Source organism: Psammomys obesus, unplaced genomic scaffold, assembly GCF_907164565.1.
Source record: "Psammomys obesus unplaced genomic scaffold, mPsaObe1.curated_primary_1811, whole genome shotgun sequence".
NCBI lineage: Eukaryota > Metazoa > Chordata > Mammalia > Rodentia > Muridae > Psammomys > Psammomys obesus.
The window spans coordinates 7,153,850-7,167,084 of NW_026585609.1; the positions used below are offsets into that span (position 1 = coordinate 7,153,850).

General features: G+C 45.0%; 1 protein-coding gene across 2 annotated transcripts in view; it reads right to left on the minus strand.

The window, feature by feature from the left end:
- Etv6 (ETS variant transcription factor 6) overlaps positions 1-13,235 on the minus strand; it is a 229,538-nt gene that overhangs the window by 35,548 nt on the left and 180,755 nt on the right. For both annotated transcript variants that reach the window (XM_055610917.1, XM_055610926.1), the window contains exons 3-4: positions 11,067-11,231; positions 1,568-1,702 (exon numbers count right to left, since the gene is read on the minus strand). In XM_055610917.1, the coding sequence (XP_055466892.1) occupies positions 1,568-1,702; positions 11,067-11,231 (300 nt within the window). The remainder of the gene's footprint in view (positions 1-1,567; positions 1,703-11,066; positions 11,232-13,235) is intronic.

The following is a 13,235-nucleotide window of genomic DNA, read 5'->3' on the forward strand; positions in this document are numbered from 1 at the left end:
ACACACACACACACACACACACACACACACACACACACACACACACACACACAGATCTACCTACAGACCAACTACTTCCAAGTCAAGTCAGACCAAGTAGGAAGGAACCACATGCCTAAAACCACATTTGGAAAGAAAATGGGGCCAAATTCCAAACAAAAAACTCTTTTTTTTTTTTTTTTTTTTTAATAGTTAGAGAAAGAAGGATCAGGAACCCATCCCATAGCCTGTGTGTCTGAAGAGCCAGGCCAATAACACACAATGCCTGTCAAGCTTCAGTGAGCTCACCTCCTCTTCTCTGGAGTGGCTCCTGGCTATAATGCAAGCCGGAAATAAGCAAGGACAGAGGAACAAACCCGAATTGATGCGAGGGGGCAGATGCTAAATTTAGTAAGAGGTACTGGAGGAGAGGAGAGGATGAGAGTCAAGGAGCATGCCAAAAATACTGGCATCATTCTCTATCTCAGATTCGGGAGAGGATTGGCTGGGAGACAAGAAGGCCCCAGGGTCACCTGGTGTCAGGCTCTTTCTTTTCGTAAAGTGCTAATTAAGAGAGCATCAAACTCAACCTTCTACATTGTCTGACCACAAAAGAAAAGTAGCAGTCCTGTGTTTGGAAATGATTCACTGGTCAACAACACTTCCCAAGGAGTGGGGTCTCGAAATTGGCTTTCAAGAAAATATGTATGGAAAAGTCCCACACTGATAACTGCATGCTGGCCGATCAGCTGGGAGGGTGAGGACTTGACGGCCCTGGGAGATGTGTCACTGTGCACAAAGGGACATTTTCCATCCCTGCACCCAACACCTGCTGCTGTACTTGACCGGGATGTCGCGGCCTTGAGCTAGCTACTGATGTTTCTCTGGTTCCCGTGAGTCCCAACAGAAATAGCACTTACGACTGGAGGCTTGAAATGGAGCTCACACCAACAAACGATCTTTGGTGAATGATGGAGAAAGCCCCTGCCCAACACCAACCTCCCCCAGATTGAGTTTTCTCCTTCCACCAGCTTTCATGAATACCTTGCTCAAATATCTTCAATGACTGACTTGCCAGGCTAAGCTCCCTGGATTAGTTCTACAGTGGAAAACGTTCATCATTGCTGAAACAGGGAGACAGATGGCTGACACAGCTGTATTTATTTTATTTTATATAGATTATATATATTTGAAAATTTTTATGATGAATGGGCTCCCCGATCAAGCCTTTTACCCTTTTCTAAGGCATTACCCTACCTAACTGGAATGTTCTTACTGTTTATCAGAGACTCCTCCTTTTATAAAGTTGAGCTGGCTTCCTTTACCTGGGTATCATCTCCCCTCTTACTACATCCCCGAGTGTGTATTACAGTAATCAATGCTTACACTGCTGATCGTGAACTTCAGAGAGTGTTATGCCTCCCTCATCCAGGGAACTCCCCCAAATGTAGACACACTGCAGGCACTCAATCCAAGCTTCCCGAATGAAGAACGAGTTTACAGCAATAAGAACCCCTTGGCCGGTTAACCATTCAGCCCCTTAGTTTGTCTAAACCCCAGGCAAGCCAAGAGAAGCCTCTTCCAGTACCTTCTTCATGGTTCTGATGCAGCAGGACCTCTGGCTTCGTGTGGATAGAGTTCCCAGGGTGGAAGAATGGTGAGAAGAGAATGCGAGGTTTCCTCTGCTTCAGAATATGCTGAAGGAGTTCGTAGAGCACATCGCCTGGAGAGAAAACGGAGCAAAGAGATGGGATAGATGCTTAGTTAACAGCTACAGAATGAGCCGCAGAGCCATGACAGCCACAGACGTAAGGAAACAATGTTAATTAACAGAACAGATTGTAGACCCTTGACAGGGATAGGACTCAGCACCTATGCACATGACTCTCCATGTCAGGGCTGTGTGGCTTTTAGAAGCTATTGTTTCAAGCTTTACTTACGTGTGTGCGCCATGTGCATGGGGGTATTTCCAGAGGCCAGAAGAGTGTGCTGTCAAGCACACTACACTTAGAGTTTGCCAAGTGGGTGGATGTTGGGACAAATGTTCTCATCACTAAACTAATAATAATTACGATAATAAAGAGGACAAGAAAGATTTGAGATGGTAGATTAGATATGACATTAATTTTAATGATGATCTCATGGACAGTGATCTCCAAACTGATCAAATCATATACTTTATATAGCTGTCGATTCATAGGATCTCAACAAAGTTGTTTCTAAATGCTAAAAATAAGAGCAGCCCCCTGTGGTGCATACCTGTGATCTTAGCTCTAAGGAGGTAGACGCAGAGTCCGACAGCATCCTGAGGACACTCTGGGCTACCTGAGACCCTGCCTAAACAACAATAAAACAACAACAACAACAACAAAGAGTAAAAGTGAAAATGAGTAATATTAAAGAAGTTTTGCAACTGGAGAGAGAGCTCAGTGGTTAAGGGCAATTGTCGCTCTTGCAGAGGTCCTGGGTTCAGTTCCCAGCACCCACATGGTGGCTCACAACCACCTGTAACTCCAGTTCCAATGGATTTGGTACCCTCTTCTGACCTCTGTGGGTACTGGGCACACACGTGGCACACACACATACACTCAGGCAAAACATTTATTATACCTAAAATAAAACTTATGTGTATGCTCACGTGGGTCAGAGGACAACTTTGTGAAGCTAGTTCTTTCCTTACATTTTATACTGGTCCCTGTAATCAAATTCATGACCCTTCTACCCAATGAGTCATCTCCCTTGTCCCCTCCCCACTAAACAATATAAACTGTTTTATATTGTTAATAAACATAGCAAGTCTAAATAAAAACATCTAAATAACAGATGGGAAAACACTATAGATCCTCCAGAGAGGGGATTTGTGGATCAGTTAGCTACAAGCAAAGGGTTCATGACTACAGTCGGTTTTGAAGCTGCCCCCATGTTACTGACATTTTAAGCTGCTGTAATGATAGAGAGCCCGCGACAGGGTGATCCCAGAGCCAGGGAAATTTTAAACTGTCTCAAGAGCTACCTATTTTTTCAAAAATAACCTTTTAAAAATCTCTCTCTGTTTGTACTTCAGAATTATTTTCTTTTTAAAAAATTACATCCTCGGTATCTACATTCTGAATGCACAAAATGACTCACAGATTCTTGATAGAAATTTTACCTTACATCAGCCGGATGTTGTGGAAGGAGGCTGAGGACGAGAAATCTGAAGCTAGCCTGGGCTACACAGCAAGATCCCAAATAACAACACAGTTTCCTAGAGGGAGAATACATCTTTCTAACTCACTCAAAGCCCGGATTGGGGACTAGCGGGTGTTTGAAATAACAAACTTCACTAGTGTAGGCCAGGGCTGTAAACTCCTGACCACTCTCTATAAATGGTTCAGTCTGGGGTCCCCCCTTTTGTAAAAACACATCTAGGCATCACTCCAAGCTCCACAAAAGTATCTCGAGATGTTGTTAGTTGGAGAGAATGGTGGGTGCTGTATACTTGGTATGTGAAATGTCTACCCAAGTAGGTCATTAGCAAAACAGAACAAAACAAAACCTACCACCACCAACCTGTCATGAACTGGTTCCACCCTCTCTGGCTTTGATACAAGTTCACAATGCAGGGGTGCTAAAGAAATCTGTTAGGATGGGTGATTAATTTTTAAAAACACCATAGCACTCTCGCTGTCCTCCCCACACCCTTCCCTACACAGAGACATGCAGTCAACAATTATACCAAACAATGGGCCTTTGTCTCCGATCTTAGCCATTTTTAAAGCCGCTTTAATTAACAACTTAATTTAACTGCATATTTTGGGCTGTGGATATTGCTATTCTTTTTTTTCTTCCAAACTGGAGCATGAAGAACAGAAACACTCCACAGGAGATTTTTTTCCCTGCAAGCATTATCTGCTTTGGTATAGCGCCCTACACCAAATCAAGTACTGCGGTGGCTACACCCTCCCAAGCTCCTACCTCCAACCCCCGAAGAACCTTCCTAGCTAGCTGCTGCCATTTACAATCGGGATTGAATGAAGACTAGGACACCAGCCTTTAGGGGGTTTCCTTAAGACTGGATATGCAGGTGGACACAGAGGAGTTCTGACCACACTTTTGGAAATGCCTAAGGAAGGTAGAACTTGTACCGGGTGCCAGGTTTCAGAGCTGGGCAGGGTTTCAGTTCTCCAAATCCGGAGCCATCCATCGCTACGGCTCCGATGAGAACGGAGTGCAGAACCCAAAATACAGTCCTATTTTAATGATTCACATTTTAATCTCATACAAAAATAAGCCCCTAATCAACACTTTTTTCTTCCCGTTTAGTGTAATGTCTTCCTAACCCTTCCTAATTTACATGGTCATACTGGGTTTGAGCTTGTAGATTTGATCAATGTTTTATTTTGGCATTATGCAGAATAGAAAATGCAAACATTAAAGAAATGTGTTCCTGATGATCACTATTAAAAAAAAAAAAAGTCTGCAATTAGTGTATCCATTTTAGAAGGGGAGGCCAGGAAATATAAATTTAGTGTCTGTGAAGGGTGTTTAGCGCTTTTCCCTCTGCGAGGGGCACAGACTGCAGACACAGCCAGCCTGGGGACCAGGTCACCTTGAGCGAGTTCCTGGGTTTCTCTACAAAATGCAGGCTGCACCACCTACCTCTCCCGCTCATCATAAAGGTGCAAAGGGTGACGAGCAGCTGGAACACATCTCCTCGGGCTGTCGAGGGGCACTAAAACAAGGGCTTAGAGGAAGAAGCCACTTTCTTTTTGGAGTTCTCATTTCTTTAAAAGAATTTATTTATGGCCACTGTGTGCGCATGTGAGGGCATGTGCTTGGCACAGTGCAGGTCAGAGAGAAACCTTGCGGAGTAGGTTCTGTCCTTCGCCTTCATCCTGTCACACCGAGCTAAACCTCCTCCGGTCACACGTTGCTGACGTAGGCTCTGCCCTCATGATGTGTTAGCTTTGCATCCAACAGCTGCCATGGGAGGGGCTGTGCAGAGACTTTCCTACAGAAGAAGGCAGTCTCTGGCAGCTGCTTACCTCAACCCTACTCCATACGCAGTAGTAAGACGGCCAAGCAAATGCCTTTCACAGGGACGGCTGACAGGGAGCCCGGGTCCTAGCTCTGTCAGGGAAACTACACAACCCTTGAGGGTGGGCACAGCCGGACCACGCGTGGCTCCTCCACAACCAGGAGCTTGCACAGAGCAAGTGGCTGGCTCAGTGGAGGAGGCAGTGCCCTGTCCACACACACTGTGTGCAAGGGCTGTCACTAACGCAGCGCACCTGCAATATCAGGTCTTAAAGAGGGTTCTAGAAATGGCTTAGACAGGCTCAAACTTCTGCTCTCTAGGAGTTCCCTTGCTCCCCTTCCCCTGCTAAGAAACAGCCTTGGGGGAGAAAGCCCTATGATGGGCAGCCAGCCCTGGCATATAAGAAAACCATTTTTTGATGACTCTAGTTGGTAGAAAGTTCTGTTGAGTTGGAACCTGGCTTTCTTGAAATTCCTATATCCTGGTCTTGGCTTCTAGAGTGTTCAAAAATGTGTTGTTTTGCCTACAACTTCCTAAATAAATGAAGATGACCCTATGCCTCCCTCCAAGTACACTGCCCTTTGGCTCCACCTGTTCTGTGGATGTAGTCTTCAAATTTTCAAGTGTGCAAACGATATCATTTATTATTATTATTATTGTATGTGTGCACACATGTGCAAAGGCATACATACCAAAGCACATACGTGCTATTCAGAGGACAACTTGTATAAGTCAGTTCTCTCCTCCCTCCACGTGTGTCTGGGATCAAATTCAGATCACCAGACTTAGAGGCATGCATCTTTACCCACTGAGCCATCATGCCAGCCCAGGGTATCATACTTAAAAAGTAACACTGGTGATTCTTCCTTGAAGAGTCTGCACACACTTGGGTCCGTCTTGTGTTTTGTGACTCTTCTTTCTGAGGCCCACACCCTTGCTTAGTAAGCCTGTATTAAAAACCTTCAACACTGCTTCATAAAAATAGGGTTAACATTGATAAAGGGAGCTCTGGATTGCAGAGGGTTATTTAGAATAAGTTGCGTACTTGCCTACTAAAACCAAAGCTTGAGTCATTAACATGTGCACCTAGCAAATCTCCGTGGTCTCAGAAATGGCTCTACAGTACGAGGCGATGGAAGCCAGGCCTCTACATTCTGAGTCAAGAGCACATCCACATGGCCCAGGCACACTCATACTGCACAGAGGGGGATTTACAGTTACACTCTTCCCTGGAAGGAATGCTGGAAACTGAAAATACTTGTACCCTCCAGCTTTATGCCCTAATACTGATACATTATCCTGGGTCCACATACACACACCGAAACACAAGCAGCTTCAACCTGTGTATTTTGACATATATTTTGAAAGTCATGCAACCCAACATATTTTCAGAATCTGAAATTCTGCTTTTTCCCACTCTGTGTGTGTGGGAGGGTTGTGGGGGTGGGACACCTGACTGCCTTGGGCTTCTTCCTCCATCATCTTTGCCTTGCTGTCTTGGATAGAGTCTCTCAGCGAACTGGAAGCTCACCAGGTGGCCAGTGAATTCTTACGGCATCCCGGCATCCCTGTCACTGTCTCTCAGTGCTGGGGTTACAGGCATATACAGCCATGTTCAACTTGCCCAGGACTTGAGAATTCAGACCCTGCCGCTCACACAACACCCCACCCGCTGAAAGCGCTCTCCAGCTCCAAATTGTATTATCTATCTTATTGGAAGTTCTTTCAAAAGCTGGGCTGCTGAAACCCACTACTCAGAAGGCTGAGGTGGAGGGGGAAAATTCAAGATCTGCCTGGGTAACTCAGCATGACCCTGTCAAGAGAAGGAAGCAAACTGGGGTGGGATGGGGGGTGGGGTGGGAGTGGGTTGAAGGTAGATAAGGGTGGAGCTTAGCCTATACGGGGGAGGGGTGAAGAAGAGAAAGTGAAAAATACCATGCAAGTTTCCTGTTAGTCTTGTCCGTGTTTGAAGATCAAGAACTCAGGGATGCTACTAGAAGGGGAACAGGTGCTGAAAATTACTTATTTTACTTTTAGAGAACAGAATTTGGGCTCTAGAGCCAGACCAGCCCAAGTCTGAGTCCTGGTCCCTATGTGGTGAGCTTTCTGTGCTAAGGCAAATCATTTTATCCCCCTCTTTGATTCTTAGTTTAAGGCTTAGTTCAGCTTGCTTTTGTGCAAAATGAGACCTGGCAAGTTACAGGAGACAAGTACTAAACACTGGTCTCACAGAATACACTTGACTGGATGTCATCTCTGGTGGGCATTTCTTTTATTAACTGACAAGTCACATTTTCTCAGCTTCAATACTTCCACATTAAGGCGCATGTGCACACACACACACACACACACACACACACACACACACAATTCCATTATGTTACTTTTGTGTGTGGAAATTTCTTTTTTCCTTCCATTGACATAATTTCATATAAAAATTTCTAGTGTATAGTCGGGTATCTCTAAAACCCTCCCTTCCCTACAGTCTCCTCTCAACATCTTTGAGTTTCCGTTCTTAACTACACAAGCAGTTTCAAGGTTTCCTGTATCCCTCCCTCATCTTTCAGTCCTTATCATCCCTTCCAGGTCATGGTCCAGCTCTTTTCTCACCCGAGACTCAACCATCCCCAGGAACTGTCAATTCTGTTATCTTTACTTCTTCACTCTGCTTTCTGGTTTCCCCTCCAAAGCCTTCCCCAAACTGTTTTGCTGAGGTCACCTCCCTGGTGTTTAATTAAAGGGCAGCTGTGGGACTTAGGGGACAACCCCACCTTAGCAGCCTTGGCTGCCAGGAATCATAACCTGCCCCCTCCCTCCTAGGATGCTTCCTGGCCACCAAGAGTGCTCCTCCGGCTTTCTTCCCACCCCCAGTTCTCCCTCTCCGGCCCTTTAATATGGAGTTTCCCAGCACCCTCACCAGCTCCTCTTGGTAAACTGCATCTGTTCCCACGACTTCACTCTGCTTGTCTTCAGCCTGAACTGTTCCAGTCATGATGCCTTCTGACGACGAGGATCACATCCTCTTTAATGATTTACAATGTGTCTAACACAGAAGTCTTTAGAAACCAGAAGGGGTTCCCTAGTTTATGCTGTTATAGAAATTTGGGATTAATCCTTCCATCTTCCCTCCCCTCTTTAATCTAACATCGAATCAGTCATCAAGCCGGGGGCTCTGTCCACTAACCCTAACTTTTGGGACTGTCTCCTTCTCTCTGTTGGCCCTGCCTTTGCTCTAATCATCTCCATTGCTCCAACACTCTAGCCAGACTGCCTGACATCCATTTTGCACATCTGTTCCTTGTCAATCCTCTGCTTCAGATCTTGAATTGGATATGAGAGGCCCTAATGATGGATGGAGAAATAATAAGCAAAAAGACAAACAGCTAGTTGTTGAGCTATGGAGTATCCCGTTATACTGATCATTTCCACGTTTGTCTATTTAGTGTCATATTGGGGACGGTTGGGGTAGTTCCAGTGTTTACTGTTATAAATAGGCTTGCTAAGGACATTTTCTTTGTCCACTATCGGATAATTTCTTTGGGATATTTTCTTAGGAATGGAATTACCAGTGAAAGGCTATGATTAGTTCTGAGGCTTTCATTATACAGTGCTGGTGCTCAAAAGGCTGGGGCCGGAGGGCCGCTGCTAAAATGCTATCTGCTACATGAGAGTCTCCGCCAGGGTTCCTCAGCTTGCCACTTCTCTGGGTTGGTGGGTGCACAGTGGAACCTTAACACCGGTGAAGTGTGTACTTTGTAGGTGGTGATTTGCTACGAACCTGCTCTCAACAAGCAGATTATCATCTCAAGTAACACACTCCCCAGTTTGCAAAGACTTCTCTCTTCTATTTCACTCTGACTCAGAAACTTTGGTTTCCTTCTGACCAATTATAAAATAGAGAAAATGAAATAAGTAAAAGCATGCCCGGTATGGGAGGCGCACGGTATAGGCTTGTCAGAGAGTTCGCTCTGCTGAGTCCTGCCTGCCCGAGGATGGGTAAAGAATGGAGCCTACCGCTCACCCTCGAAGTTCCGCTGTGAATTCAGCAGTGCAGACAGCACTGCCGCAGGCCTGGGGTGGAGAGGAGCCCCCAAGCACCCATTCTTGTGACAGGACAGTGTGAGTCTTGAACTTTGCTTGGCTCTAGTTCTATTTAATCTATTTTGGTGGCTAAACTGAATTACAAACTTTTCATTTACTGCAGGGAAGGTAATCCATTTCGGGCTCTTCAGTGATCTACCTCATCCAGCTGGGCTCCATCTTCTCAAGTGTCCCCAGCGTACACATTCAGTGCTCATAACTGCACCACATGGTGAAAGGTGCAAAAGAAAGTCAAAAGATCATCCTATCTGAATTTTACAATATTTTTAAAAAGAATATTCTTTTACTTAAAAACAAGTAAACGAACTTTAGCTTCCTATTTACTACTTAAAGACAGAGATCCTGAGAAAAGGGGGCCAGTTTGTAGAAATACGCTAATACTGTATTTAAGAACAAATCAGAAAACACATAGAGAAAGATAATTACTTTCAGCTGAATGACGAATATAAAGTAACACAAGCAATAAACTTGTGAGAAAATGGAAATACCATTAAGTGTACACGTAGTTTATCGAAGAAAGCGTCAATTACATCATACACTGTCAGACACCTGCCTGGCAGGGGATCAGCTGCCACCACTACCTTCATGGGGGCTGGGGAGCTAACAACTTTCCCAAGAGGTACTTCCCTACGCATCTCTCTGACATGTGCTACACACATTCGACTCCTTGCTCAAAGACCCAGTAAGATGAGAAAGAGCCAACTGTGTGTGTCTTCAGTCAAGGCCATGCAGTTGCCTTGTAATTTCCGGCAATTACCCTCTGTGATTTGTACTCTAGGGTGCTCTGACTTAATTCTAAAACACAGCCGTTCAGTCTAGCAAGCCACCTTCTACTGAGACAGTTGGTCCAAGGAACGTTTTTGGTTCCATGTTGAAATGAGATTTTTCTATACTGGAAGAACAGAAGCAAAGTGTATTTCTAAAGATAAGGACACTGGAGAATTACAAAAGTCACAATTGCACATCAAAAGACCAAAATTTCCAGTAGGAAATTATGTGGACATACACACTTTGCCTTGGAGAAAGGGTCTCAGGACGTAGGCTGGCCTTAGACTCTTGATCCCCCTGCCTCAGGCTTCTGGTGCTAGGGTTACAAGTGTACACTATGATGCCTGGTTTGTATTTAACTGAATTAAAGGAACTTTGAAAGTGAGTTTCTTTTTATTTTTTAAGCATGTTTAGCCAGCACAATATGAATTAAGTTGATAATGACTTGAGTGATTTTGTCCATGTAAAATAATGGACACATAAATCTATCGCACCTGAATGCTACCTGTGCAATAACTCTAAATAAAAGTGAACACAAAGTGAAACTTGTCTGTTCTCCTTGATTAATTGGCTCTTCCGAGTCCAGTAATCAAACATGTGTCTGCATTTCAATCACTCCAGATCCATTTAACAGGGCAACGATTTAACAGCTGGAGGACTAGATAAAATGATTTCTGTCATGGTATCAGCAATGGCCAAGAACTCTTTTCTTTCTTATTTGAGTGCTGTCATTTGTTATTTTAGAGAGGGTCTTTTTGATGTAGCCCAGGCTGACTTTAGCTCCTGCCTTAAACTCCTGGATGCTGGGATTACAGGTGTGCACCACCATGATTCTTAACTGAGTGGTTCATAGAACATGTGCTCTTAGCCATCTCTTCTGAGATCTTTAGGATCAGGGGCAAGGCAGATAAAAGGGGAAGGATGGAGTTGTCTTCTCTAGATGATGGGACATTAGATGCCTTAGAGTTCCAGTGTCTGGTCACAGGTGAGTTGCTTCTAACCTAACAGTCTCTCTGACCCCCCCCCCCCCCCCTTTTTCCCCACACACTGGCCAACGCCAGTAGATCTTCCTTTTCTTGCCTCATCATTATGTTTGTTCCCACGAGAAATTCTGTGGAGGGTCTCATGGGTTAAAACGAGTATGGTAAAGACCAGCCACGTTTTCCATGCTGAGCCTATGCAAGAAGCAGCCTCTCACCTGAATGAGGAGATCGGTAGCGGAAATCCTCTTTGGTCAGCAGCAGGAGCGCCTTGCCGTTCATCTCGAACGTGTTGCTCTCAAGGGGCCTTAAAGAAAATTCGTTTTCCGCCCACTTGAGCCACTGGGCTACGTCATCTCTGCTCCAGTACATCGGCTGCAAGCCTGTTGGAGAGCACAAGGCAGAGAGAAAAGATCTTGTCAGTCACACAGTGGGGACAAAAGGGGAAAGGTCTCAGAATAATTAACAGACTCGGGACTATCTGTCTCAAGAGACCTTGGGTTGAGTTCCAAGGCCCAGGTTTGTAAAAGTGCTTAAATGTGGAGTGGTGCATTAACTTTTTACTTAAAGGCAAAATGAGGGGGACCTTTCCATGTGTTTCAGGGATGACAGGTCTTGGACCCCTGCCCTGGGGCTGTATTACTTTCAGATTGGCTCTAAAGTGGCCTGGGGGCACCCAAAGAAGCCTGGAATCGTGACAAATTTCAATGCGTCCAGCAGGAGACCTTAGCCTCAGAGCTGATGTGATTGTAGCCAAATCCTTTGAAATTGGAATATTCCAGAGCTGACCTTAAACCCCCAGAGCTGCCAAATGATGAAGCATCCTGCAACTTTTTCCAGGAATAGTCATTTGCTCAGGCTCTGGGAAGTGGCAGGCTAGCCTCAGGCAAAGACGAGCCCAGGGTAACACAGAAAATCCTCTGCTTATTCCCACTTGTCCTGCGGGTGGACTCAAAGAGGGCCAGACTCCACCAACAAGGTGGCTCAGGTTGGGTCTCTGGGAGGCAAGCAGCCTGTATTTTTTTTTTTTTTTCCCACTTTGCTGCTATGGGAAACTCTGATGCATCCTTGAAATGATTAGAACAACAGTTCTCAAGGTGTGATCATGGAAACCCTCTGGGTTCCCAAGACCTTGGCATATTATCTACAGCAAATCCTCCTTCCACAACAATAGTAACATTTTCTCTTTTTCACTCTTATTCTTTCATGAGCACATATAGAATGTTCTAAAAGCCACGTGACCTGTGACATCAGCACAGAAGGAATACAGAAACAGAGATGCGAATCCAGGCTCTATCAACCTGGAAATTGAAGAACTTTGTAACTCTACTGTTGCTCACACATCTTTTGAAAATATACTCTAAATATATATTAGGATATGCCTGGTTTGTTAGTTAGCAAGTCCTTTTTAAAGTAGTTTACAGCATGGTTACTATTCCTGTAAGTCGTGTGAGCAAAAGGTCTTGGGGTGGGGCAGTCTTTGATAATAATTTACAACTTGAATCCTGACAGGGAAAGGTCTGCAGGGCTTCCTCCTCCAAAGTCAAAGAAACAAGAGTTCAAAGAGTGGGACCAGTGTTTTCGTAGAGGGTTTCAGTCTCCCAAGGTCAATTACTTAAAAATGTTGTGGAGATGCGGCAGATGTATTATAAATGTGCCCTTTAGCTCAATCCCGCAAGAAACCACGTTTCGCCCCAAACCAGGCATGGCAAAGAACTGTATGATCTCCCCGATGGGCTGCCTAAAGGGAAGAACAATGGCTCAGATCCCAGGGAGAAGATCCCAAGCTCTGAGCACTACTGCTAGCTCTGCCTTCCAAGAGGCTCCTCTGCAGAAGACGGTTTTGAAGAACAGAGGTCAGTTTCTTCTAAGTCCATGGAAGACTCCCCACAACCAGTCAGTTGGCTGGGCCTGGTAACACAGCTACTGGGAAAGTAATGCAAAGCCATGCAGGGGCTGCCTGGGCTACACAGTGAGTTCAAGGCCAGCCTGGCAACCTGGTGAGACTCAAGTCAAAAAGAGGGCTGGGACTACTGCTCGGTGATAGCACGTGTGAGGTCCAAAGTTCAGCCCCCACTACCATAAAACCCAAACCAACCAATCTAATCCAAACTCCAAGCATTTGAGTGTTTTCTTGGCTTTTAAATTTTATGGCAATGCTTTTCACACGGCAGAAACAAGTAGTTATTATGAGGTATCGACTGTAACATGTGACTGCCTTATGAATAGGAAACAGAAGGAAACAGGCCCACTAAAGTATTTGAGGTTTTGTGTTTGACTGCCTATTCAAAATGGTTTATGGACATAGAGAGTGACCACCTCTTCCTAGTAGAATGCAAATGGCAGCCAGGAGAAACCTTCAACTTTCCTCCTACTGTCAACACTGC